The sequence below is a fragment of the Aspergillus multicolor genome, assembly GCF_047715735.1.
Source record: "Aspergillus multicolor strain CBS 133.54 unplaced genomic scaffold BDW74scaffold_4, whole genome shotgun sequence".
Classification (NCBI taxonomy): Eukaryota; Fungi; Ascomycota; class Eurotiomycetes; order Eurotiales; family Aspergillaceae; genus Aspergillus; species Aspergillus multicolor.
In genome coordinates this window covers 79,906-105,243 of record NW_027395955.1, presented here as the reverse complement: position 1 = coordinate 105,243, position 25,338 = coordinate 79,906, and the positions used below count along the sequence as shown (strand labels likewise).

The following is a 25,338-nucleotide window of genomic DNA, read 5'->3' as shown; positions in this document are numbered from 1 at the left end:
TCAATTTAACCTTGGATCTTGATAAGTTGCTCCCCATGCGGTGGTGACCCGACACAGGATGTACCTACTGCATTGGGATTAGTGGGTTTAAATCAGCCGAGGCTCAGAACCAGTAGCAAAGCAGGTCTCATTTAGAGTTACTAGAAGTCCTAATCAAAGGTGGACTTTGGAGACCAGCGATTAGTTTCCGGGTGTTGATAGCACGTTGCACCGCCGATTGAGTGAGATAACAGGAGGGGATGGCGACCAGGGTCTCGATCTGTCTGCCTAATCGAGATAGTGGGAGCCTCTCTAAGTACGACGGCGTTAGGATTGATTTGTGCCTGGCTTTGGTCCTGCACACGAACGCGCGTCCAGGCTATAGCAGTCGATTCTCTATCTTGTATGTGGTACAGGGCGATTAGGTGCACCACAAAGTTGCTCAGACAGACGAGGGTCTTGACACTTCCAGTGAAATGAACAGCGATCCCAGAGAGCGATTTCAGTTGGACACCATGAAGACTGGTCAAGTAAAGGTTGGACACTGGAATAAACCAGGCCGATTGGAGGATCAACGACCTGGGCGGACAGTGCCCTTGAACGGATGAATGGGAATGTTATCAAGACTATTTGCATCTGGCCAAGAATGAGCTTGCAAGGCTGACGAGATAAGTGGGCGGCCGCCTCTCACAACTCGAGAGGTGGTTGATGAATGCTCTAAAGTTGCTCACCTCGTCCTTACTGAAGAGTTATTCTCCCCTTGCTTGTCCTCTTTATCATATCCCTGACTAACGGCAGTCGACTCTGACATCTACAGAGATGTATGAGCGTTTATGGGAGACTTGAAACGTCCCGTTAATGTGTTGAGCAATGAGCACTTCAATCGGCCGAGCGAGACCCAACATTGGGAGGATCTGGTAAGCGAACGCCTTCCCAACCCGGAAATAGGTCCTTGTTATCCGGTGCTGAACATCGCTGCAAGCCATACTGGCCTCGTAAAAGTGCGTCTCGTATCTTACGCTCGTACTCTCTGAATAGGAATGTCGACGAATCCATCCCTGACAGCACATCATAATGAAACTGGCGATGTTCATATCTTAGCTGGTCAACAAAGGATACCTCTTTCAAGGCAGGAGCATATTCATAAAGGTAGTTGAGCATGACGGCCAAATGCTGCAGTGTATCACAATAACCAGGACCATCTAGCCAACTTTCAATGAGGGCATCGAGTAGACCTGGTAATGTCGGGAAGGACACCCTTTTATCTGGCAACCGTTCCGTCATACGAACACCGTCAACCATTGCAGCAAGCGTCAGGAATACGCGCTCGAGGGTTGAGTTGACTGCTAAAGAGAACTTCCAGTCAGACGCGAGAAGCAGGACGGTTTTAGTCTCGCCGTCAGGAGAGAGCAGTGCAACCTGGGGGGTGTCCACTTCGGAATTTCCAATTTGATGAAGCGATTTTGTATCCAGGGCCCATCCAGCATTGACGAGATATTCTGCAGATATGTTGAGGTCTAGTACAAGGATGTAGAGATCAAAGACCACGGTGGGGACTCCATAGAGAAGGACGGCATCCTCGAACCAGACAGCATAGGGGACTTTGTTGTCCCCTAAGATGAAGCAAGGATCGTATCTCATTCCCGACTCCTGTTTGACGACAGTTATGGTATGATCCAGTATGCTTCGGCCGTGTTCAATTAAGCCGTTGCCTGGAGGGGAGATGTGGAGAGGGGAAAAGGAAGCTCCAGGAACGACAATTGTTGAGGCATACGCAAGGCACGTGACGGGCTTCCACATTGGCCAATCAGGTTCAAGAGTCGAGAAGTATATAGATTGGCACTTGGAAGTGATGATCTAGAATTCTAGAGCAGTATAGATAGATACTTCTTTGGGAGTCGAATATGCTGAAGGCGCGCTTAAATTCAAACATCGAACTGAGTACGTAAATATATATATGCGTGCGGATATCCTGGCGCCTAGAGATACCCAATCGTGCTCCTTCCCACCTTGAATCCTCAATTCTCTCCCAAAACTTTCATCTTCTTGAGCGTTATTCGCTCCAGCCTCTGACCCAGAAATATCTTCTTGTAAGTTATATAACCAACCGGTCTTGGTTTTTTTGATTCGTCCAGGATTGATTTGTATTACGTTGTCTCGGTACTGACGTCTGACCTCGAGTAAGTCGTTATGGCACTCTCATTCGGCCGTGTCCCAGTGCAGCATTCGCCAGCACAGATACGCGAGGCCGCAACCGCAGTCGCAGATGCCCTTTCTCCCAGCACTATATAAGCAGTTGTCGGTGGTGCTGCTTGTTGCGTTCTAGGCGAAAATCGAACGACACAGGACGTCGACATTGTTGTCTTGCGAGGCCAGGCTGCAGCCGCGCGACAGCTGCTGCGTGCATCGGGGGACTTCGACGTCGAACTTAGAACCAACTATACTACCTTCAAGGGTATTGTGCCTGTTGACATTGAGATTCTTGCTCCTCCGACAATGTTCAAAGAGGCTTTTGATGAGAACACCGAAGTGGTCACTGTTGGAAAAATTAAGGTGCTCAAGCCTGCTTTGCTGCTCAACGCAAAGTGTCGCACAGTCGTGGAGCGCTCGACCGGTGATAAAAGGGCATCCGATGCCCTGGACATAATCTTCCTCTTACGGTACTGTGCTCAGCGTGTAGAATACCTGCCCAGGGCATTGGAGGTCCCAAATGCGACCAAGCAGTTTGTTTAGATCTTTATCCAGAAGTACCAGGGCCAGGAGTCTTGGGCCAGGGCTGGATATGGCTTGGAAGCCGGTATGTGCTGTCTAACTCGATCTGACTCGAAGATTCCTGGCTGCTAATAACCCTCGCTAGGTCGCTTTACCCGAGAATGAACCAGGGGAATGTGCTAGGCAACTATCTTCTTCCTACCGACCAATGCCCTTCATCAGACGTGATAATTTAAGGCAATTCTTTAATATTTTTGACTTGGCCGCGAACCCCCTGAGGGATCGTCATTTTGTGGACAAAAAGAGTCTGATAGGGGACATATGCTGAGACAAGACCGGCAGACCCCTGTCCATGTCCCTAGTCATGAGTCGCCCGACCACCCCGACCACTCTGGTTGTTTCCTCCGCCCGCAACGTGGTTTCGTGTAAACTCGTATATGCGCGCCAAGAGAGGAGAACAGGCTCGATGATAGGCCCAAGCGCTGCCGGCTGCAAGGCTAATGCAACGACCACCACTAACACGCGCCCTGGCCCATGGGCGGCTAACACAGGGAAAGCCTGATGGGGGGGCTCCCACAGCCTTGTCCGGAGCCGCAAACATTATAAGAACCGATGGTCAGTTTCCAAGTCTGAGGCAATATCAACAACCGTCTAATCAGTCAATATGCGCCCGCCCAAGAATGACCATACTGTATACGCCCGCGTCCTCGGTCCTGGTCTGAATAAGCAAACTCCCCTCGACAAAGATGAGAGCTCGCCTGCAGCATGGGGGATTGGATGGCGATGTCCAACTCTAATGGTTGGTCTTCTTCTTTGCGGCGCCGGCCTGGCAACGGGTCATCACTTCTACTACCGAAGCCTCGACAACACCCTCGTCAGCTCAGCCGATCAACAAGCGTGGGCGATTCGAATCGGCACTGCATTTGCGTTCCTAGTCAAGTCTGCCCTAGTAGCTGCCGTTGGGATTGCAGCAGCACAGCAAATTTGGGCTACCCTCCGCCGGAAGAGTGTGAAGCTCAGCGGGATTGATGGAATGTTTGGCGTTCTATCCAACCCAATATCTTTCTTCATCCCTGACTTGTGGATGTATGCGAAAACGCTTACTCTAGTGGCAATCATTTCTTGGTGCGTATGAGGACTCAAGACGAAGGCCTATACTAACGGCCCATCAGGTTCATCCCCTTAACAGCTGTTGTGACACCTTCCACCCTGAGCGTATATCTCGAGACGACCAACAGGACTGTCCAGACACAAGTCCCAACAGTGAACTTCACTGATGCCTTCTGGGAAGACATGGTGACAAATGCAGGAGCGGGAAGGATCCGATCACCCTCAGCGGCCACCAGCCGCCTATTCTCAGCTACTTCCTCGTCTCTCGAGGTCGTTCCTGTCCCTGCACCTTTCCCAAATTCTTCTTACACTCTCGAATTCTGGGGGCCGTCGTACAAGTGCCAGCGACTGAGCGAAGTCCTTGTACAGACACAGGGGTTGAATTACTCTGATGGTCTTAGAAATGAATATGATTCCTTCCAGGCACTGTGGGATCATGAGATTGGGAACGTAACCCAGCCTGCTCCAGTTATGATTTACGTGGGGGCTGTTCCCAGTGCACTTAACAATACGCTCTTCATCTGGGCTTCAGGAGCAAATCTAATGTGGAATGACAACACCACACAGCCAACTGAGCTCGTCTGTCAGCTCTGGAATACCTCATACGTGGTCGACATGAGCTTCGCAAACAGCGTTCAGACCCTGACACCTATATCAACTGAGCACGTGGCCCCAGCAAACTGGAGTAGCTCGGAAGGTTCTCTCTCTCTGCTCAACAAAAACAATCGAGCTCCTGAGGTCAACCCGGGGTTTTATACCACTCACTTGCTGTTCTCCGGCCTTATCCAAGGCACCTTGTACTCCAGCGTCTCGTTGGAATTGACTGAGAACAAAACCTCCTCTATGACCCCCTTCACCACAATGTCAATCGTGCAGAGCGGTCTTTTTGCGTGCCCGGACATGTGGAATACCAGTGCCTATGTCTACGGCAATGATGAGACTTCCTTGTGCCGCAACAAGACGCTAGCACGGGCAATAGAAGACCTCTCGCATAACTTTACCTATAGCCTTCTCAGCTTAAACGCCGGTAATGACAGAGTCCCCGTGATAGTCTCAACGCCGCGAAATTTCTATAGCTATAGTAGCAGGAACCTGCTACTAGCCTATGCAGTCGCGGTGGGAGTCACCGTTGCATGCGTTCTCGTTGGATTCCTCGCGTTGCGCGAGAACGGGGTTTCCCAGAGCACATCCTTCTCTAGTGTTCTGCTGACAACGCGCAATCCCGATTTAGACCAACTGGCCATCGGCCACTGCTTGGGAGCCGATCCTGTGGCCAAAGAGATTGGCAAGGTTCGGTTGCGCTTTGGGGAACTTCAAGGTGAAGACCGGCGATACAAGCATGCCGCGTTCGGGACCAAGGGATCGGTGACAGCTTTGACCGAAGGAGAGGAGTACTACTAGGCGGCCTGCCATGACCAAGAATAGTAGGTGATTGTTTCGGTAATGCGCGCGCGAACCTACGACAACAACAACTTGTTGCTGGTGAGAATGGCGGATCTTCAAACTTCATATATCCATCCGTTTACCCACTTGCATCTTGCTTGTTTTTGGAGCGATTTCATATCTATACTAACCTACGTATTTGTTGTGTTTTGTCCACATAGCTTGCACCGCTGGCTATTCAAAACCTTAACCCTAACCTAATTCCTCACTCACCATACAGAGATTCCAAGATAATGAATTGTACCTAGACTATATCATAGCCTCAGAACTTACATATGATTAAGACACCAGAAGCTGCTGCGCAATGAAACAGTGGCGGTGCGTGGACCGGAATAAGCAGTAACCTGGTTCAAGCTCTAGGTTGCGGGGGTAGATGGCGTATACGCCCGCCCTCTGGCCTTTAGATCATGTCCATGTCCCATTCCAAGAGAACGTATCCGTGATTACTAGGATGCGCACTCGTCTGCAGCTCATAGGTCCAATAGGTAAGACATTTTTGAATCTATATTAAGACGTGGTCCACTGTTCTCATAGTACTGCATACTATGGACCACATTCAAGCCTACAGTTCCAAGTTACCATTGAACCAGGAGGACCTTGATTATGTGCATGCCAGGAGCGTACAATGCACACTCAAAGCCCGTGTCAATTCATCAAAAATACATCTGAGATCGCTTCATATCCAGAATTCCTTCCTAAGCAAAAGAGCCATAAGATATGTACGTAGATAAGAAACCATCATATAGTAGTAGATGTCCAGAAAAAAAAGGGAAATTCGTTTCCATCGTCCTAAATCACCTGATATCTTTCTTCTTTCTGCCTTACCAATTGCAGATGCCAATAATGCATCCACCACCGCCGCGCTTTCCCGTTTTTGCGCCATAATGCACCAGCAGCTGTGAACCATAGATGTTCGTACTCAACGGGATATGGACGTTTATTTGTAGTGCAATTAGAGCACTTACGCCTTGAAGGTGACGTGAGCGCTAGGCACAGAGCCGTTGCCGACGTTGACAATGGCGGCATCGCGAGCGCCGGTGAGCCCGTACTGGCTCTTGATACCCTCAACACGGTGGGTGGAGTTGAGGTTCTTGACCAGCGTAATCTGCCAGCAGGTGGCACCGCCCTGGCGCGAGGTGATGGTGGAATACGCAAGGAAGTATTCCCAGATCTTGTACCATCTGTCACCGTATTTCGCCTTGACCTTGTCGCCGTTGCCGATCCAGTTCCGATACCATCTCCACAGCGTGGCTGAATAATGTACGCCGACGGTATCGATTCCCTTGATCTCGAACCCAGCGCCCTCGAGTTTGTCGACAACGAATCCGAGGGGAGTGCTAGCGTCCGCACCGGGGAAGATGTACTTGTTCATGAAGAGACCCCAGATGAGATCCTCGTATTGCCAAGACTTGCGGAGACCGGCAATCTGCAGGAAGAAAACTCCGTCATCGTCCAACATCTCGTTGACCTGAGCCAAGAATGAGCCAAAGTGGCGCACGCCAACGTGTTCCGCCATTTCCAAGCAAGTGATCTTCTTGTAGCCGCCCTCGACACGAGGAGCATCACGATAGTCCATGCACAAGATACGGCTCTGAGATTCATCGATACCAGCAGTGTTGAGACCCTTATTACCCCAGGCGGTTTGGTTGCGACCGAGCGTAATACCAGTAACTTGAGCGCCATAGTGGACGGAAGCGTACTTGGCCAGGGTACCCCAGCCGCAGCCCAGGTCGAGTACTGTGTCACCCTTCTGCAGACCGATCTTCTCACAGACCACAGCAAGCTTGTTGTCTTGAAGCTGCTCGAGAGTTTCCTCTTTGTTAACATCGGAGATGATACCAGAAGTGTAGATCATGCGGGGTCCCAGGAACCAAGCGTAGAAGTCGTCACCGCGGTCGTAGTGGTCACGGACCTGCTCCTCGTCTAGAAGTTAAGTTAGTTATAGTACTTTTCGGATTCGGATACGGACGGAAATCAATTACCCTGAGAGCGAGAGTGAACAAGCATCTCCGGAATGAACCCGAAAAGGAAGTGCTTGAAGAGACCCATTGTGAAGCGGAAGTTGGCCCAGTCGTGTCGGAATTCCAAAGCTTCCAGAGCATCCATCTTGAATTCAACCTCACCGGCGAAGTACTTCTCGTAGAAGACCTCCATGGGAATCTTGCTCTTTCCGCGGTAGGCCGCACGGTCATGCTCGCTGTGGAAGTGTAGGTAGTGCTCGACGGGGCGGCCGGGGTACTTGGCTTTTTCGTTCTTGCGGGGAGAGATCGACGAGGCAATGGACCAGAAGGCCATCAAGATTGGGATTGTAGTGAAAATTGCGAAGAAGATGGTAGTTTTGAAGCCTCCACCGACCTGCCTAGCGGTATACCATGGAATCACGACTAGCAGAAGGATGAGCAGGGTGTTGGAGAAGCTGTCACTGCCGGCAGCGTCTGCTGGGACCGGAGCATTTTTAATTGCCGGATACTAATGAGCAGAAGCGGACGGGAGTCAGTTCTGGTGGGAACACATATGAGAGTGCTTTCAGAGCTCTTATGAGGCAGTCTGGGACATCAATGGTAGGGCTCACCGAGGTAGTCCGCACTCCGCAGTTGTCGGCGGGAGTGGTGCACGAGGCAGCCGGAGTCTCGATGAACTCGAAATCCTCAGGCGACTCGGGATGGATATTCGTCATGGCGGGCGACGAATTGACCGAGACGTCAGGAAGTAGAGGCGGAAAGAGAGAGTGTCAATGGGAGAAGTTGACACGGAGGGTGGTCGGAAGGAGTCGGTGGTGTTCTGGTCCTCTGGATACTGAAATTACGTGTGGGCACCGATCATCCGAGGATTTGCCAAGTCACAAGCTCGACTGACAGCTCATGAACCCTTGAGCTAAGCTTAACTTGAAAAATAAGCACTTGAACTGCACTTGTATACATAAGATGCATATACTTTCTCTCAGAAATATAGCAATCAGTAGAGTGGCGTGGTCAGGTATGTTTACTCTTTTACAGCTTGAGCTTTGTCCCTGAATGTGGGCCAAACTTTAGTATACTCGACCATGGTCCGTAGCGGTGAGACCTTTTCATGATGAAATAAAACTCCATTGCAACAGTGTGCTAAATCATAGAAAAAGATACCCGTCCGTCCTGTAACCCATACCCAAATAACCTTGTGCAACAACGCCCCGTTCATAATATTAGAACCTAAAGGATTCATTGATTGAGACCGCCTGATCCACGCCGAATCGCCGACCTCAACCTAAACAAGCAGAATGAATAGGAGATAAAGGCAATTGTAAGAATGACGAGGATGACCAAATGGCATGCTAGTTGAGACTTCAGGTTATCCAGCTCACAGAGTCAGCTGAAAGTTCAGAGTCTCTTCATCTTCTTCGTAAGCAGGAAACAGCTCTTCCACCAATTGGTCGCTTTCCGTGACGATAGATGAGGTCTCGTACGGCCGAGTATAGGTCTCTGGAGATAGAGCTCGTGCGGCTGCCGGCTTTGTTGTAGATGTTTTAGCCGTACCGTGTAATCGGGATGACATCTCTCGGCCTTTGGTATAGCCCACAGTCGTTCGAGAATCCGCAGAAGCAGCGGTGTGCCGCATTGAAGACGGATTGGCCGGGGCTCTAGGTTTCTTTGAAGGGAAAAGTGACGAAGCAATCCTGGATCTAGGGTTGACGATCGGGGCCGCTCTAGTTCGAGGTATAGTCCGCTCATTGCTGGAAAGAGCTTTGGCAGCGTCTCGAGCACGAACCGTAGAGACACCGCTGGAATAGTTTGCTTTGCCTGGAACAAGCCGTGAGTGCCGCGCTTGGATACGGCGTTGAGGAATCTCTGCAACGGGAGGCTGTTTCGATTGGTCATCCTCGCCGTGTTCAGCAAAGTCGAGACCTTCAATCTGCTTTAAAATCGCTTCGTCTACCATCCTGTCGTATGCGGCGGCGTCCTTTTGGTATTTGCGCTGCCGTTCTGTAAGACCATCACTTCCAATCTCGTTGTCGCCGTAAACGCTCTCCAAACCCAGCGCCAAGTTCTCAGGCCGGAATTGGGGAAATGTGGTATCGTATGTGATTTCATCAGGGTAGTCTGGGAGGTCTATACATAGTTAGAGTTGCCATGCCCTGATGCTTGAAGAAGAGACAATCTTACCCTTGGGCTTCGGCGGCATGTACTCGATATCAGGTACGTCATCCTGCGCCGGCTGCGCCTGAACCTCAGGCTGTGGCTGTTCGACGAAGGGGGAAAACTTCTTGACGCGTTGTGTAGAGCCTTTTTTGGTCGTTCTCTCAGGCTTGATAGTTCCCACAGGGGCCGCGGGTGTTTGTAGACCTCTCGCTTTGGCGTTGGTCGTCTTCATTCCCAAGGGAGCACGATGGCGGTTATCTCCTATCCCACTAGTCAGCCCGGGCGTCTCGAGTCGACAGATCGTTCTCATCATAATAGGCTCACGCGTACCCATAGGAGTGACGAAAGCATCCTTGACGGAGGGTCTAGCATTCTCATTTTGTTTCCCAAGCGTCTTCACAGTCTTCTTTCCAAATGCTAATGGGTCGTTCTCATCCTTCAACGGCACCTTAAAGGGAGTCTTTGGGGCTCGGTTTCCTGGCGTCTTCGGCTGTAGCTGTCTGGTGCCTTGGTTCAATGGTTTCGACGCGGCAACGGTCTGGTGGTTGTGAACGAGATTTTCCTGGTCGCGGAGGGCCAGCATGGTGGCGGTGTTGAAAGGGCACTGGTCATCCAAGAGCTAAGAGTCGTCGTATCGGGTCGTAATGCGCGTCGGCAAGCTGAATGACGATTGTGAGGTTCTAGATGCAGGGTGCCTCCAAGTGTTTTCTTTTTGCCGCGGTTGTCGTGGAGACAACAAAGGATCCGCGAAAAGGCTCGCCCAAAGGAGCTTAGTCGTCTAGTGCCTCAAGGCTCAGGCTCCCGCTGACCGCCGACTGGTGTATATTGCTGTCCTTCACTTTCTCCTGAACTCTTCCCCACTGATCATACTCTCAACTTTCATCTGGTTTATCGCTGAGCGAAAGCCTTCTATCAACTCTGAACTCCTCCGCCTACCTTTCTTCTATACATATTTGTTTGCTACCAGCCCTCCACCATGGACAGAATCAAGGAGGTTTGTTTCTCCCCTCCCCCCTGCTTTCGGCGGGGTAGCTCGAGAGCTATCTTGAGGCCCTGCACATGCACTACCACCACCTTATTTTTCCCTTGCTTCATCCTATCCAGTCCAAACTTGAGGCTTAGCTTGACATGCACAGTCTAGAGAACTAAATGGAAACTAACTGATGTCGTTCTAGAAAATGAACGCTCTCCGCCTCGAGGCTGACGACGCCCACGAGAAGAACGAGGAGCTCAAGAACAAGGTGAAGACCTTGGAACAGGAGAACCTTGCAAAGGAGCAAGAGATCACATCCCTCACCCACCGCAACCAACTCCTCGAGGCTGAGGTGGAGAAGCTGGAGTCATCCGCAAAGGAGGCTAAGGACGCCGCCAGCCAGAGTGCCCAGCACGATACCCAGAACGAAGCGCTGCAGAGGCGTGTGCAGCTCCTCGAGGAGGAGGCTGAGGAGGCTGACAGGAATCTGCGCGAGACAAACGAGAAGTATGTTTCATTCATTTCTGGCCTCTCCTTGAGCGGTGAGACTAACCGTCATCCTTTGAAGGCTCCGCCAAACAGACGTCAAGGCTGGCCACTACGAACGCAAGGTGCAGGCTCTCGAGACATCTCGCGACGAATGGGAGAGCAAGTACGAGGAGATGTCTTCGAAATACGAGACCCTGAAGAAGGAACTCCAGGAGCTCGAGCTCTCCCTGAACAGTGTTTAAGAACCATGTTGGACAGAGCAGAAGCATGTGATGGAAGGGGTGTATTCAACCAACAATTTTCTCAGTGTTTGTCGTTACTATTTCATTGCACAGCCTACCATTTTATAATATCGTTGGCCCGCAGAAGGCAGATCTCATAACATTCCTCGCTTGTTTAGTCCCCACCCATATACTTCTGAACCATCTTGCTCTAGAGTCGACCTCTTAAATCATATTCAATTCAGATTATGTGAATCTTCCAACGCTTGTGGTGTGATGGGAATCTCAGGATATTCGCGCCGTGGATGTCCGCGCTCTCGATGCAATCAAACTGGCGTATGGCGTAACATCGCAACCAAGCCTCACCGTTCTCTCCGCGCCTTGGCCTTCCTATGGTTCGCCATCCGCTCCTTCATCCTAGTGACCTTTCTCTCGTCCTTGCTTTCGTACCGGAACTTCTTCTTTTTCTTCTTTAGTTTGTTATCTTGCTGTTTCTTGGCCTTGGGCTTTTCCGTTGACTTCGCGTCTTCGGACAGTTCTGATCGTTCCTTCGGTCGCTCATCCGAGCTGTCGTCGTCGGGTTGTAGGAGACCTTCTTTCGAAGGATCCATCTCCTCAACTGTTACCGTAGTGTATTTGTCCTCATCGATATATTCAGCTTCGTAGTCCACTGCTGGGGGTTCTTCGAATCCGTCCCACTCGTCTTCCTCGGCTTCGCTCGACGTACTTCCAGCTTCGTCGCCACTTTCATTTGCTTGCCTAAGTCTTTTCAACTGCTTCTTATGCTCCATAAGTGCCCGTTCAAATTCCGCATTTCGCTCCTCGCGCATCTAGATGTCGAGACCGATCAATAAGCGCAAATTGAAAGAGGGAAAAGCAATATAACGCACCCTTCTTCGATCTTCCCTCTTAGCCTCTCGCGCCTTTTGCTCAGCAACTTCCTGCGCATGTTTTATGCGCTGTTGTTTTCGTTTGCGAAAGCCAGTTAGGAACTGATGGCGGTCGGAATCGTCGAAATTGATTTCCTCCACTCGGCTGGCCAGCTTCCGTTTTTTTGAATGTGCTCCTTTGATTTGGGGTCCCATCTTAGCGGAGATTTGCAGCCCAAGTACTTAGGGACGATAGAAGATATCGGGGTGTATTTGCGATTTCGTCGGCCAAAAAAAGTGGACGAATTAATCTTGCATCCGCCGGAGCTGGCACCGATTTGACCGCCCTCCGAGCCGCCCAATCCACCAGCCTGGCTTCCGACCCCAACATCATCATCCTCCGACACGCTCGTTGTCCGACTTAACAGCAACCTCCACAATGCGTCTCAGTCAGTTCTCACTGCTAGCTCTGGGAGCTGCAACAGCTAGCGCTTTCCGCGATACCTCTCCCTTTTTCCTGGCGTCCACATCAGAGTAAGTTAGGATCGATAGATTAGAACTGCGGGCATGAGCTCACAAGCTTAGGATCCTCTTTACTCCTGCACAGCTAAAATCCGCAACCACCCTGCTTGACGAACTCTCCACGAAACTCGGCTCATGTCCCTCTGACTACTATGTTATTGCTTCGCAACCTGGGGTGCACAGCACCGATTTCGCTACGAGCAAATCAGCCCCCCGTCTCGGAGCGAAGATGACGGGCGAGGATAAGGCGATTCGATCTACTATGATTGTCAATGAAGTTGCAGGCGTATTGGAGACGAAGCAGGTCCGAAACATTCTCGAGACGCTATGTGGTGCCCAGACGACAGTTATCGATGCCTCATGTTTGTAGCCCTAATGGATCGCTGGAGAATCTCCATTGACATATGAACAGCCGGATCGTACTCAACCGAGTTTGGAAATGAGCCTCGTATCATCGTCGTCGAGTTCTCATCGCTGCCTCTGGGCTCCGAGCGAGTACAACAGTTGTCAGACAATGGTATGTGCGGTGATCTACTGCGACGGGAGATGTTACTGACAGCTTTTCCTAGATGGCCTCCTTTCTAATATTGTCGGCCGACTCCAATCAGAGAAATATACCATGCTCTACCTCACCACACCCCGAGAGTTCGAGGATAGTGACCCCCCTATTTACCAATCTCCGAGCGACCAGTATCAAGATACGATCCACATGGATTTGAAGCGGGACTTTTCTTCCCACCCCCGTCGTGACGATGCAACGAACAACTCTATTTTTGATGAGTACCAGTACTTCACCCCAGGTTCGTACATTGCGCTTCATTCGCTCCGATCTGAATACTTTGACATTTCTAACAGCCTACAGGTATCTTCATGGGCCTAATCGCGACTTTTTTCTTTGTTGCCATTCTGTACGTCGGTCTCAGCGCTCTGATGAGCCTGCAGGTGTCATACGCAGCCTTCGAGAAGGACACTTCCTCGACTGTGCAGAAGAAGCAACAGTAAACGCATTTATATAGTGTCAACGGAGACGATTGGTTTTTGACATTTTTGTTTCCCACTTTGAACGTATATCATAACTGCACATGCTTATGTTGTTACTATGACTTGTATTATATGTCTAGAATAGCGGAACTATGTTTTGAATTGTGATAAGTATCACGAGTTCCTCGTTAGAAGTTCATTGGTTGACATTTGCTCTCTATATATAGAATCACGTGACTCCAAATATGCACATGATGGCTGGTTTTTGCTGATCTTGCATCCGCCCTGAGAGTGGTTGATCCTATAGCGTTTATTGAGTTGCATGCTTCATATTAATCTCATTGTCTCTTTCTTGACTATAGTACTTACTCCATACAATCTCTGTCATTGCATATTGGTACATTGCATTGCTGTCTTCGACTCCTGCCGCCTTTGTTGACCTGCCAATCCATTATTTGGGTGGAGATCGATCGATCCACGCCCTTGCTTACCGCCCCCCATATTTATCGATACGCTTTGCGGAGTCAACATTCTCATCTCTGTCTGAGAGACTGTTGATATATACAATTACCTCCTCTCACCGACTAGACGCTTTGCACAGCGCCGGGGACTAATGCGCTGAGTGCGATCTTGTGGTTGGAACACGGAATTCCCAGGGGCCCATCACCCACACCGAATACCGATCGCCGGCTGCCCCTATACCAGATATCTGCAATGCTTTTTCTTTCGCTGGGCCGGTCAACAAGTCGGCGACCTTACTTCCTACTGTTCCTGGTCCTCGTCATCGCCTTTGCTGCGCAAATAGCGCATGCCCAAGATGACTCGGATTCATCGGATAACAACAATGACAGCAACAGCACCGACACCTCGAACAGTACCACATCCAGCACGACAACGGATAACTACCCTGTCATGACGGTCCCTCCTACAGACGACGCCCCATATATGCAAAAGTCGACCGCCCCGGAAGGAACCGTGTTCATCGCTGTCGGCGCCGTCCTAGGCGCAATCGGCCTCTCCATCCTCGCATGGCGGGGCATCGTGGCATGGTCCGTCAACCGCTCCGTCCGCCGCGCTGCAATTATGCACTCCTCCGAGAACAAGGGCCTGCTCGGCGGCAAGAGAAAGAAGAAGCGCTCCGGCCGATCCCACTCCCACTCTCAATCCCGCCACAGCCACACGCACCACAACGCCGTCAGCCTCGAGAAAATCAGCGGTAGCGGAAACAACCGCCACAGCTCGTACAGGGACTCGCGCGCCTCCAAGATCCCAACCTCCGGGAGCGGTCTGTTCTTCTCGCCGACAGCGGGCATGCAGAACGCCGGCAACCGAGGCTCCAGTTACCTTCCTGCTGGCTACTACTCGGCGGGCACGGCCGCCGCAGGTCTCGCTCAGAATGTCGGCCTCTCCGCTGAAAGTCTGCCACCCCAGGCTCGGGGCTACACACGTACGGGCTCCGGCCCTACGCCTCCTGCTACGCCATTGTCCCCTCCTCCGCCCCCCGGTATGCACGAGGTCCCGCGCTACAGCAATAGCAACCTCCGGCAGTCGTATGCTGCTGATGGGTCGACGAGTAGCGTGAACCTTACCTCCCCGCCTGTCGGCCGGACGCCGAGTGCATACCTGGAGGATCTCTTTGAGAGCCATCAGAACCCGCCTCACTCTCCCAATAGACCTCATCACTAACTCACCCCATCATATGCATGCGGCATGAAACCCAGTCCATCCTCTTTTCTCCCTTTGCTGTCTATCTTCTTGATTTCTAGTTTGCTTATTCGATGGAGTATAGCTTTCATGTGCATGGTGATATGGGAGGCATATCTTCTTTGTGTCACTGACTGTTTCTGCAGCTTGCGTTTTTTTAAGTCCCATACTGGTTGTCATTTACGTCAGATACTAGGCACTTGTACAGACTTTGAGCTCTTAATATAATACACACATATAAACATTACACGTGCTCTGATTGTATAGTATTGGTTTCAGCTGTGAGATGTCCCTAACGTAATCCTGAGTCACGCTTCTATTTAGAGTGCGACCCAACAAATCGCCAGAGAGCGAGCGTCGTAAATCCATCCCATATGTACTCATTGATTAGACCTATTAAGTCCTCCTGTCCATTCCGCGTGCCTTAGTATACCTAGGTAAGAATAAACCCAAACGAAAGTCCACCGATAATGACAGTATTATGTCCGAGAATCAGCTCCGCCAACGCTCTTGCCCATATGATACACTAGAAAAGAGAAAGTCCGCCTCGGATCGAGTCGACTAATTAAGGGATAGAATATGGTTGATCGGTATGATCCCCAATGTAACAAAGCTCAAGGAAATGAAGCTTGCTGAAGCGCGATGGAAAGCCAGAATGACGGAAAGTAGGGACGGAGACATTAGTCCCGAATGTAAATAAAGCCCGACAGGGAAATAGAAGGTCGTGTCTATATAACTGAAATGGATATGGAGATGTCGAATGGCCAGAGGTGATGATTCAGTCCGTGTCCAGTTTGTCGCTGTATTCCCCGAGTAGCACATCGTTCGGTGCTGGCCCGCGACTGTTACGAACTGGCAGATTCCATTAGTACGTGTTCAGTTAACTGTACACAAAAGGACTTACTCCACTCAGCTTCTACTCGAATAAAAACCCACATCCATCGTCGAATGACCTCAGAGAACATGAGCACAAAGAGGCCAAACTCTGTGTCACTGAGCCAGCCAAAACCTGGCAGAAATCTGGACATCCATGAAAAGCGAATAGCAAAGTCTACAGCAATGGCCGCATAATACTGTCGATCAGTGAAGTAACGGTGGCGACGCAGCCCAAACGGATGCTCGTTATCGTTTCGTGATTCGGAAAACAAGGTCAAATCCCAGTCCTTCGTGATGTCCCAGTAGAAAGAGTACGAAGAGTTGATGAAGGTAAAGAAGTAGCTGTTCATTGTGAGCTCCCATCGCATGGGCATAGACAGATCAACTTACAGGACTCTGGATAGTGTCACTTCGCTGATACCGTGGAAGTTGAGAGGGCTGTAGTTCCTCAGTTTCGCGGCAATCATGATAACAGGGAAGGCGCTGGCATATTTGAGAGCGTTGGCCAGATGTTGCCCGCCCGTGTTGCCATTCTTGAAGCCTGTTCGGCGCACTCGGAAATACTCAATCAAGCATTGCCTCAATCGAATGATGCTTGGTATAGCAATGACCAGAGGAATAGTGAAGCTAAAGCCACAGTGACGGTCCGGTTTTGATGTGCTTGACGTCTCGGAACCAAAGAACATGCAGAAGCTAACAACAAGGTCTGCGATCACTTTCGCATAGCTTGTAAGAGCGTCCGCCAGTAGGATATCGCCGAATTTGCCGTCTTGAGCTTCCGCTAGCCCGCCAATGCTAATCCGTCGTAGCGTTGACAGGAATCTGCGTCGTCCAGATCGAGATAATCGGTTGAAAGGAAGAATAAGGAGGATGAACAGGATAATGAGGTATGCTTGCGGAATGTAGTCGACCGATTCAACCCATTCTCTGGAGCCGTGGGTGACGGGCCAAAAGATCAGGAGCGACAGTATCAAAGGAAAGGTCAGGAGGCCGGCGAGATGGTACGCAGAGACGTGGGGCGGCCGTTGGTTAGCAGATTGACGTGTATGATACCGGATCAATGTGAGGACGTCCTGGGAATAGTCAGTTCATGATTTCCCGGCCGCTTGGTTAACAATGGGGCCTGAGGGGCCAACGCACAATGTTATTCTGTTGGAGATACTGAAGATTGGCACCCCAACCCCAGAATCCTTCGGAAGCGTTAACCGAGCATCATCATTGCTAAATGAAGATACTCACCTGCTAACAATAAGACGGCCACTCGAGAAGGGAAGGGGAGGAAGAGACTGAAGCCATCCAATTGAGCATGCTGATCAGGACCCATATTCCATTGAAAGGAGCGGCGCCGGACTCCTAGCCTTGCACAGAGGGGGGAAAGAATACGAGACTAGGAAGGCAACGGTATTAAAGGATCTCTGGCGCAAGTAAATGGAGAGAAGAAACGAAATGTCAGGGCACTCAACACGCAAAAGAACGACTAGGGGTGAGTCCGACCTCTGGGATAATTGAATATTCAAAAGGTCTGGGCTGCACACAGACTCTAAAGAAGCTCAGGGATGCTGTCGAAAGCGGCCAGCGAGGCTTCCGGGGGGAAGGCACTTGTCCGCGTTCGGCCTAGCCGCGGTCTAGGCCTTGTGTTCCGCATTTAGATCCACCTCAAATCACGTGGTACTGCACGTGACATATGCCGAGGCATTCTTCGGCGGCTTATCTATCCGGGGAAGCATTCCAAAGCTCCAAACATGCTCCGCACTCAAACGTGACCTTGGTCAGGCAGAGGAGCATCTTCCTCGAACCGCTGCCCTTCTCATACTACTACTAACAGGTTATACGAATTGAATTAGACCAGACCTACAACAATGGCGGACCATGATATTTCCCTCATAGCCCCGACCCCTCCAACGCGACCCTCGGCCAACTTCTATCCCTTCGCGACCTCCCCAGACATCATCCGTTCACATGAAAAAGATGCTTTCCTCACAGCCAACTTGGCCAACCAGGCCCAATCCATTATCCGGACTCTTCGAGGCGCCAGATATGCGCATACTTATTCGGAAGCCATCAAACACCTTATGGAGCTCCTGTACTTCTCCCTCACGACATTGACCGGAAACCGGACACTAGGAGAGGAATATTGTGACCTCGTCCAGTTGGAAGATGATACGCTACGGCTACCGTCGATCTCAAGACGTATTGGATATGTTTTGAGCAGCATCATGGTGCCCTGGACGCTCCAGCGGATTCTCCCCAGTTTCCGGCAACGTCTTCGCGCCAAGTTGGAGCGCAGCATTGCCCGGCAACAAATGAAGGCGCAGCAACAGCAAAAGAAAGAGCCAAGTCTTTCTTCAAAAAATAAATCAAAGCAACCGTCGTTCTTCACGAAGCTACGAGTTCAGAAATACATCTTAGAGCACCTAGACTCAATTACGTCTCTGTCGCCAATATATGCGCTCAGCATAGCAACCTTCTATTTCACCGGCTCATATTACCATTTATCGAAGCGCTTTTGGGGTTTGCGCTACGTCTTCACGAAGAAGTTAGAAGAGAACGAACAGCGTGTCGGATATGAAGTCTTGGGTGTCTTACTCGTCCTGCAAATAGCAGTCCAAAGTATTCTGCATGTCAAGAAGGTCAGCGATAGCTTGCAACAAGAAGACCAAGACGTGAGTTCTGAAGCTGCTGGGTCCAGCGGTAAGCAAGATACCTTGACCCGCTCGATTGAGCATCCGTCGGCCCTCCCTGTTCTACCCGCCTCTGGTGCTAGATACGACCTGTCTGAAGATTCGAAGGCGATCCCTTGGATGCCGGAAGGGCAACAAAGAAAATGTACACTCTGCCTCGAGTCATTCAAGGACCCTAGCGTCACTACCTGCGGCCACGTATTTTGCTGGACATGCGTGTGCGACTGGGTTCGTGAGAAACCCGAATGTCCGCTCTGTCGTCAGGAGGTCCTTGCGTCGAAAGTGCTCCCTCTGAGAGGATGAAGCCTCGACTTGGCTGAAAGAAAGTGCACATTTCGGTTTATATGAGCTCTAGATATATACCCTTTCCTTGGTGAGCATTTTAAATGTTACGCGAATTATGATGATATGAAACGTGGCCTTAACATGTCTTATATACAGAGTGTATAATGTACAAGTGGTAGTTATCAACAGAAATGGAAATGGTATCATCTAGAAACAAACTCTAGCTGTATCCAAGCCGTGACCTATAACGCCACACGCCAATGTCCATGAAGCAAAGTAGATGAACCAATAGATCATACCGCCAGCAGTATATCAGGTCTCCCAGAACTAGATGCTCGCCGATCGCCGTCTCGCCGCCACAGGCTTATTAACAGGTTTAACATGAGGATCATCAACAGCATCAACACTCAGCGCGCGCTTTCTTGGTCTCCCAACCTTTCTTTTCACAGGTTGTGCATCAGGAACATCCGCAGGATCAACCACGGGCGTGGTTTTTCTTGGCCTACCAACCCTCTTCTTAACAGGCGTGAGCTCCGTTTCAGTTGCAGAAGGTGTACTCTGAGCACGCCTCGCAGGGTGCTCGGGGCTCTCCATAGTTTCGAAATCGGAGTCATCGTCGGATTTAGCGGGCTGGGCGCGTTTCCTGGGCGTTCCTGCCCCCTTGACTATTTGGAATGAAGGGTCATCGGTATACTTGAAGGTCTGAATGCGCTTCTTGAACGACCTGGCCTTTAGCTCCGCGAATACGGGGATATCAGCCAAATCGAGGTCTACCGCTGGCTGGAGGTCTTTTGCCCGACTAGACTTCTTAGCTCTCTTCAAGGCCTGAATACCAATACCGTATAGGCTGGGAGGCCCCGGGTCATCGACCGCCTCCTCCTCCTCTTTCCATCGTATTGAGAGGTTAAGTTCATCGTGGGCAGGTAGCGGTGGCACCGGCTTTAGGGCTTTACGCTTGGCTTCCATGACCATGAATAGCTGGTAGCCGGCATAGGCGTCAGCAGCAGCATCTGAGATAGTAAATCAGCTATTGCTCTTTGAGGAGTAAAGTCATATCATGGCAGCCCGGGTTGCTTACAATGAGCTTGCTGGGCCCCAATGGGCTTTTGCCAGTTACTGCACCGCACATCGAGTTCTTTTGCTAGTGGAAACCCTAGGTGTTCTTCAACTTGGTCGGCTAGTTTGACCTTATACTTATTGATCAAGTGTGGTGTTGTATGACAGTACTTTAAGAGCTTATGCAAATGGCTCAGCTCAAAGGAGCCTCGGGCGTTGATTTCGAGGTACTTTCGCAGGCGCGTGCAGTCGCCCCTGATGTTCACGCCTGTTTTCGTGATATCCGGGTTCTCCAAGATGGCTTTCAGCGTTGGTGGCACGAGATGATCCAAGCTTAAATTCGGCCTGAAGCGTGCGATGTGAAAGAGTGCAATTTTGTTCCGGTTGGCAAGCTGGATGGTGGATAGATTTTCTTGGATGCTACAGCGGGTTGTAGCACCAGCTTGCCATTCCATGTCAAACCCTAGCACGGGGTCGTTAATGAAGAATTGTGCAACCTTTTCGGATGTGGCTAGAGAACTGCAGTAATGGACCATAATCGGTTTACCCTCTTCCGTTTTGTAGAGCCTGTGGCTCCAGTACTGCGTTACAGCATTGCCTGCAGGCTTCGAAGCAGCGGGTGTTTGCTGCTTCCATGGGGGTAGCCTAGTGTTTGCGTTCTGTAAGATGTTGTTGCGAGAGTCACCATTGCCTTGAACTTCAGCGAGCGGCGTTCGAGGCTCAGACTGTTCGCTAAATGATCGTTTCATGACTTTGAGAGTTGGTGGGGGTTGTTTCCTGAGCCTCTCAGAAGATGGACTAGGATGAGATGAATGGTAGCCCCGCGCCCCTGGGAATGGCGCTACGCTGGAGAGCCCACAGGGAATCTGTGTGTTTTCTAGTTTCTGAAATCGAAACTCCGAGTGCCGCTGGAAAGTTCGTCTCAGCGTCAGGGCCAAAAAAACCATGGAACTTCTAGGTGCAGGGGTCAGGCTGATCGACGCTAGACACTGGAGGCGCGAGCTGTGCCACACAAGACATTCATGCAGCAAGACGCGTCCCACTTTTGAAGTCCTGGTTCCCAGAGGCCTCAACGGGCAAAACAGGCCCATAAATGGAGACTCTGTGCGTTAAGCTTAGCATTCCCTAGGCGTTATACAGGTAGTGTGAGCTTCGCGAAAATAACCTAACGTCCGTGGTTGATTGTAGCCAGGAACTGCTCAAAGCTCGGGAGGCCATAGATCTCCGGAACGGATAAACACGAGATCCTCGATGCCAAGTCTCGCATGGGAATCGTCCATCCAAAGACTCAAGATCCACCAACTACAGTTATATTACTTCGCCTCAAGAAGGACCCTGGTTTCTATAGATTGTGCAGAGGGTATTCTGTAGGAGATCTCGCTTACATTTCGATATGGCCTCTCAACTCCTTCCTTTAGGTACGTAATCTCCCCTCTTCTATTTGGAACACGCTAACTGGCTCTTTAGAATTGATTGACAAGTGTGTTGGATCTCGGATATGGATCATCATGAAGAACGACAAGGGTGCGCTTGTTTTTGAAATGCCGGAAAGTGCATACTGACCCTGGCAGAATTCTCCGGCACGTTGCTCGGGTTCGATGACTACGTCAGTAAGTGGCAGCCGCAAGCCATGAATTTCAAAGGCTTCAATTCTGACCCTCGTTTAGACATGGTGCTCGAAGATGTGACTGAATTGTAGGGCTTCCGTTTTAGTGCCATACCGTGCTCTTCATTTTCGGTGCGCACCAGACTCAGACATGAATTAACATTGAAGCAGTGATTACACCGGTGCTCAGGTTAAGATGCCGAAGATCCTCCTCAACGGCAACAACATCTGCATGGTAAATATGTTGCTTCCGTGAGTTTTGATAGTGCTAACTGGCTTTCAGTTGATCCCTGGTGGTGAAGGGCCAGTTGGTAGCTCATGATCGAGGATCGTGTGTTCGAATTTGATGCAATGACAACTTTACCAACGACTAGCGATGATATATGTGTAATCTCTTTCAGATGATAGAAAATTACCTTTTTTAGCAGTTCAAAGTCGTATACTGGCTTGGCCCTTGGTACAATACAGGGGTCATGCGTATCTCTTCGGGCTTATCGGGCTGTAGAACCTGCATTCGGGGTCAAAACTCAGGGTTGACCAAGAGCATCATCAAGAACTTGATGACATTGACAAGTGTATTTACATGACTCGACTACTCCGTATTTTAGAGCGATGTTCGAATGGGCACACGACCCTGGCTACAGGTACCGGGAAAGAGCCTAGCGATATCGGGCATAGCGCCCTCTTATCGGCTGAGGGGGTGGCCACTCAAACTGACGTTTTCCCCATTTCCAATCCCCAGTCACCTTTAATCTCGCTATCTCCCGGGGACAAGAGCGTGATCCGTGATCCTGCCATAGCCAGGCAGCGGCAACCTGGACTTATGGCACCTCGATTCCCTATCCATCATCGGGACCATCTCGTCGCACATTGCATTCCATGTGGCGCGCATGCTTGCTGGGCTTTCTGCATTCTCTTCGGGACTGAGCACATTTGATAATAGACGGCATATTTCTGCGGCACCATCCTCAATCCCGTTTATTATTAGGCCGGGGGGCCTCTTTAAAACTTGCTACACTTGCTACTTCGCCGTGTTCCTTCAACATCGATATTAGGCAATTCTCAAACTTCTCACAGGGAGAAGTGTAGCCCGTTATATTACCGAGCACAATGTACAAGGACTCCTTGAAGGCCGAAGCTGAGCGCTCGACGTCAGCTGACTCCGATCCGGCATATGGCGAGTCTACATCCAGACGAGCAAGCTTAGGCCATCGGGTAATAGAAAGTTTTCAGAGAGACCCAAATGCTCACGTTACGGCATTCGCGTCCTTTTCTGATGGCAAAGCATACGATATTGAAAATGCGGCGGAGAAAGCTGCCAACTCGCCATTGCAACGCAGCCTACGAGGTCGCCATCTACAAATGATTGCCATTGGAGGTTCCATAGGTACGAGCACCCTTCTGTCAATGCTTGTATGGTACCGCTGCGCTCCCTGGCTGGACAGTCAGGTATAGACGTTGATGATGTTTCCTTTCTTTCAGGTACTGGTCTCTTCGTTAGCTCTGGAAGGGTCCTCGCTACTGGCGGTCCTGCCTCACTCCTCATCGCATATACGCTGATTGGCTGCATGCTCTATTGCGCCGTGCATGCGCTTGGCGAAATGGCCGTCATATTCCCTGTGGCTGGTTCATTCGCCCACTACTCAACTCGTTTTATTGATCCGGCCTGGGGATTTGCTATGGGCTGGAACTATGCTTTACAATGGCTTGCCATTCTGCCATTGGAGATTGTGGCCGCAGCAATCACTGTTGACTACTGGGAATCGAATATTTCCAGCGCTGTATGGGTAGCCTTATTCTGGGCAGCAATTGTTTCCATCAACCTCTTTGGCGTCAAAGGCTATGGTGAAGCGGAGTTTGTATTCTCCTCCATCAAGGTCATAGCCGTGATCGCTTTTATGTGAGTTGCCCTGAGCCTTCGAACGTCCCTCTTTTAGGTTCAACGACTGACCTTCTTGCATAGTATTCTTGGGGTTATCTTGAACTGTGCTGGAGGCCCTAATGGGGGCTATATTGGTGCCACATACTGGCGCGATCCCGGCGCATTTCATCACGGCTTCAAAGGTCTCTGTGACGTCTTTGTAAATGCTGGGTTTGCATTTGCAGGAACTGAGTTAGTTGGTCTTGCCGCTGCCGAAACTGCGAACCCTCGCAAGTCCCTACCGACCGCTGTCAAGCAGGTTTTCTGGCGTATTTCGCTCTTTTACATTGTCTCACTCACCCTGGTTGGGCTTCTGGTTCCGTATACTGAGCGCCGACTAATTGGGACGTCTACCATTGACACCAAGGCATCCCCTTTCGTCATCGCCATCAAGAATGCCGGGATTGAAGTGCTAGATTCCGTGATGAACGTCGTGATCATGATCGCAGTTCTCTCCGTCGGGAACTCAGCTGTGTATGGCTCTTCTCGGACACTGGCGGCGCTTGCAGAGCAGCAGCAAGCTCCTCGGTTTCTCGCCTATATCGATCGTAAGGGCCGCCCTCTATGGGCCATTGCCCTTGCATCCGGGCTGGGATTGCTGGGATTCTTAGCCGCCACCGACGAGCAAGAGGTCGCTTTTGAGTGGATGATAGCAATTTCTGGCCTCTCGTCCATCTTCACCTGGGGCTCCATTTGTTTAGCGCACATACGCTTTCGCCGCGCATGGCAGGTACAAGGCCACAGTTTGCACGACCTGGCGTTCCGCTCCCAACCCGGTATCGTAGGCTCGTGGATAGGCTTTCTCTTCAACTGCCTTGTTCTCATCGCCCAGTTCTGGGTCGGGTTTGCGCCTATCGACTATGAGACCATGTCGCCCGGTATGCTGGTCCGCAATTTCTTTTCAAAGTATCTCGCTGTGCCGGTTGTCCTTCTCTTCTACATCCCCTACAAGTTGTGGTTCAAAACAAAGATAATCCGGGCGAAAGATATGGATTTGCGGACAGGCCGGCGGGAGTTGAACATTCAATGGCTCATGAAGGAGGAACGAGCGCAACAGGCCGCATGGCCGACATGGAAGAAACTTTATAAATTCTTCTGCTGATCTCCGAACGGAATCATCAGACTTTTCTTGATCATAATAATTCTCCATATTCTGTTAGTGCCAATAGTAACGACGATCACGAGGATACCCACATTGAAATTCGCCTTGAAGGTTGACGTCTAACGCTGCGAGCGTGTGACGCACCTAAATAATGTACATACTATAGCCAGTCTACTACTTCGTCTCTAAACGCAGTCGAGACGCTTCTTCTATATACTTAACGATGGATAGCAGTCACTGTAGTAACAAGCGGATGTCTTTCCCACAGCGAGGTAGCCAGCGGCTGTTTAGCAGATTACGGTAATTTTGCCAAAAATAGCCTAAGACACAAAGCCCACGTGAGGCTGAAGCGGCAACGCCTGTAAATTACTTACGTACGAGTACGGAGATTGCACAGGATTCAGGAACTGCCGTCCAACTCACTGTGTGAGGCCTTACGGACTCTTGTTCTCTTCCTTCTACTTGCTCTTCAACCTGTCCATATCATACCAATTATAACGCAGCACTACGCCGGTCTCTTTTCTCTTTTGCTTTGATTCTTTAGTCCGCTGCCCTTTCTGCCTCATCTTTTGCGCTTCCTTTCTATTTCCCTGCTCCTAGGCGCCCACGCATACAGGTTGCTCGCGTTCTTGTGCTCCCGCCCCCGAACAGTTGACGCCGTTTTGGAACTCGCATTGGCACTGGTGCTTCATT

General features: G+C 50.5%; 15 protein-coding genes across 15 annotated transcripts; 8 read left to right on the top strand and 7 right to left on the bottom strand.

Annotated features, from left to right (window-relative positions):
* Positions 1–110: 110 nt before the first annotated feature.
* On the bottom strand, positions 111–723 carry BDW74DRAFT_146924 (uncharacterized protein). The gene has a single exon (XM_073723446.1). It carries the CDS (start codon positions 613–615, stop codon positions 376–378), a length of 240 nt encoding a protein of 79 aa, XP_073586870.1. The 5' UTR covers positions 616–723; the 3' UTR covers positions 111–375.
* Positions 711–1,675, bottom strand: BDW74DRAFT_146923 (uncharacterized protein). Its single transcript, XM_073723445.1, has one exon. The coding sequence runs from the start codon at positions 1,618–1,620 to the stop codon at positions 859–861; it is 762 nt and encodes a 253-aa protein (XP_073586869.1). The 5' UTR covers positions 1,621–1,675; the 3' UTR covers positions 711–858.
* A 208-nt stretch (positions 1,676–1,883) lies between these two features.
* BDW74DRAFT_174838 (uncharacterized protein) lies at positions 1,884–2,712 on the top strand (the record flags this gene model as incomplete). The annotated part of the gene is made up of 2 exons (XM_073728146.1): positions 1,884–1,920; positions 2,306–2,712. 2 exons carry the CDS (start codon positions 1,884–1,886, stop codon positions 2,710–2,712), a joined length of 444 nt encoding a protein of 147 aa, XP_073586868.1.
* A 125-nt stretch (positions 2,713–2,837) lies between these two features.
* BDW74DRAFT_97561 (uncharacterized protein) lies at positions 2,838–5,410 on the top strand. Its single transcript, XM_073734210.1, has 2 exons — positions 2,838–3,816; positions 3,864–5,410. Exons 1-2 carry the CDS (start codon positions 3,356–3,358, stop codon positions 5,200–5,202), a joined length of 1,800 nt encoding a protein of 599 aa, XP_073586867.1. The 5' UTR covers positions 2,838–3,355; the 3' UTR covers positions 5,203–5,410.
* Positions 5,411–5,825: 415 nt separating this feature from the next.
* BDW74DRAFT_146918 (putative cyclopropane-fatty-acyl-phospholipid synthase) lies at positions 5,826–7,988 on the bottom strand. Its single transcript, XM_073723444.1, has 3 exons — positions 7,817–7,988; positions 7,227–7,713; positions 5,826–7,167 (listed from the first exon to the last, which is right to left on the bottom strand). Exons 1-3 carry the CDS (start codon positions 7,919–7,921, stop codon positions 6,206–6,208), a joined length of 1,554 nt encoding a protein of 517 aa, XP_073586866.1. The 5' UTR covers positions 7,922–7,988; the 3' UTR covers positions 5,826–6,205.
* A 282-nt stretch (positions 7,989–8,270) lies between these two features.
* Positions 8,271–10,061, bottom strand: BDW74DRAFT_146916 (uncharacterized protein). Its single transcript, XM_073723443.1, has 3 exons — positions 9,690–10,061; positions 9,384–9,620; positions 8,271–9,329 (listed from the first exon to the last, which is right to left on the bottom strand). Exons 1-3 carry the CDS (start codon positions 9,940–9,942, stop codon positions 8,581–8,583), a joined length of 1,239 nt encoding a protein of 412 aa, XP_073586865.1. The 5' UTR covers positions 9,943–10,061; the 3' UTR covers positions 8,271–8,580.
* A 274-nt stretch (positions 10,062–10,335) lies between these two features.
* BDW74DRAFT_174834 (tropomyosin) lies at positions 10,336–11,063 on the top strand (the record flags this gene model as incomplete). Its single annotated transcript, XM_073728145.1, has 3 exons — positions 10,336–10,353; positions 10,535–10,839; positions 10,901–11,063. The coding sequence occupies 3 exons, from the start codon at positions 10,336–10,338 to the stop codon at positions 11,061–11,063; spliced, it is 486 nt and encodes a 161-aa protein (XP_073586864.1).
* A 341-nt stretch (positions 11,064–11,404) lies between these two features.
* BDW74DRAFT_174833 (rRNA-processing protein RRP17) lies at positions 11,405–12,127 on the bottom strand (the record flags this gene model as incomplete). The annotated part of the gene is made up of 2 exons (XM_073728144.1): positions 11,405–11,872; positions 11,933–12,127. 2 exons carry the CDS (start codon positions 12,125–12,127, stop codon positions 11,405–11,407), a joined length of 663 nt encoding a protein of 220 aa, XP_073586863.1.
* An 85-nt stretch (positions 12,128–12,212) lies between these two features.
* On the top strand, positions 12,213–13,570 carry BDW74DRAFT_97497 (Ac45/VOA1 transmembrane domain-containing protein). The gene is made up of 5 exons (XM_073734209.1): positions 12,213–12,445; positions 12,497–12,795; positions 12,846–12,950; positions 13,003–13,233; positions 13,296–13,570. Exons 1-5 carry the CDS (start codon positions 12,351–12,353, stop codon positions 13,433–13,435), a joined length of 870 nt encoding a protein of 289 aa, XP_073586862.1. The 5' UTR covers positions 12,213–12,350; the 3' UTR covers positions 13,436–13,570.
* A 6-nt stretch (positions 13,571–13,576) lies between these two features.
* On the top strand, positions 13,577–15,382 carry BDW74DRAFT_146911 (uncharacterized protein). The gene has a single exon (XM_073723442.1). The coding sequence runs from the start codon at positions 14,327–14,329 to the stop codon at positions 15,098–15,100; it is 774 nt and encodes a 257-aa protein (XP_073586861.1). The 5' UTR covers positions 13,577–14,326; the 3' UTR covers positions 15,101–15,382.
* BDW74DRAFT_146909 (EXS domain-containing protein) lies at positions 15,363–17,512 on the bottom strand. Its single transcript, XM_073723441.1, has 5 exons — positions 17,234–17,512; positions 17,135–17,184; positions 16,385–17,067; positions 16,023–16,336; positions 15,363–15,970 (listed from the first exon to the last, which is right to left on the bottom strand). Exons 1-5 carry the CDS (start codon positions 17,316–17,318, stop codon positions 15,897–15,899), a joined length of 1,206 nt encoding a protein of 401 aa, XP_073586860.1. The 5' UTR covers positions 17,319–17,512; the 3' UTR covers positions 15,363–15,896.
* Positions 17,513–17,741: 229 nt separating this feature from the next.
* On the top strand, positions 17,742–18,980 carry pex10 (ubiquitin-protein ligase peroxin 10; the record flags this gene model as incomplete). Its single annotated transcript, XM_073723440.1, has 1 exon — positions 17,742–18,980. The coding sequence occupies exon 1, from the start codon at positions 17,854–17,856 to the stop codon at positions 18,976–18,978; it is 1,125 nt and encodes a 374-aa protein (XP_073586859.1). The 5' UTR covers positions 17,742–17,853.
* Positions 18,981–19,287: 307 nt separating this feature from the next.
* BDW74DRAFT_174828 (3'-5' exonuclease) lies at positions 19,288–20,765 on the bottom strand (the record flags this gene model as incomplete). The annotated part of the gene is made up of 2 exons (XM_073728143.1): positions 19,288–19,970; positions 20,039–20,765. The coding sequence occupies 2 exons, from the start codon at positions 20,763–20,765 to the stop codon at positions 19,288–19,290; spliced, it is 1,410 nt and encodes a 469-aa protein (XP_073586858.1).
* Positions 20,766–21,247: 482 nt separating this feature from the next.
* On the top strand, positions 21,248–22,056 carry BDW74DRAFT_146902 (RNA-binding protein LSM5). Its single transcript, XM_073723439.1, has 6 exons — positions 21,248–21,434; positions 21,484–21,540; positions 21,588–21,626; positions 21,684–21,711; positions 21,794–21,857; positions 21,906–22,056. Exons 1-6 carry the CDS (start codon positions 21,410–21,412, stop codon positions 21,942–21,944), a joined length of 252 nt encoding a protein of 83 aa, XP_073586857.1. The 5' UTR covers positions 21,248–21,409; the 3' UTR covers positions 21,945–22,056.
* A 331-nt stretch (positions 22,057–22,387) lies between these two features.
* Positions 22,388–24,859, top strand: BDW74DRAFT_146900 (amino acid permease GAP1). Its single transcript, XM_073723438.1, has 3 exons — positions 22,388–23,009; positions 23,105–23,522; positions 23,586–24,859. Exons 1-3 carry the CDS (start codon positions 22,733–22,735, stop codon positions 24,643–24,645), a joined length of 1,755 nt encoding a protein of 584 aa, XP_073586856.1. The 5' UTR covers positions 22,388–22,732; the 3' UTR covers positions 24,646–24,859.
* Positions 24,860–25,338: the final 479 nt, after the last annotated feature.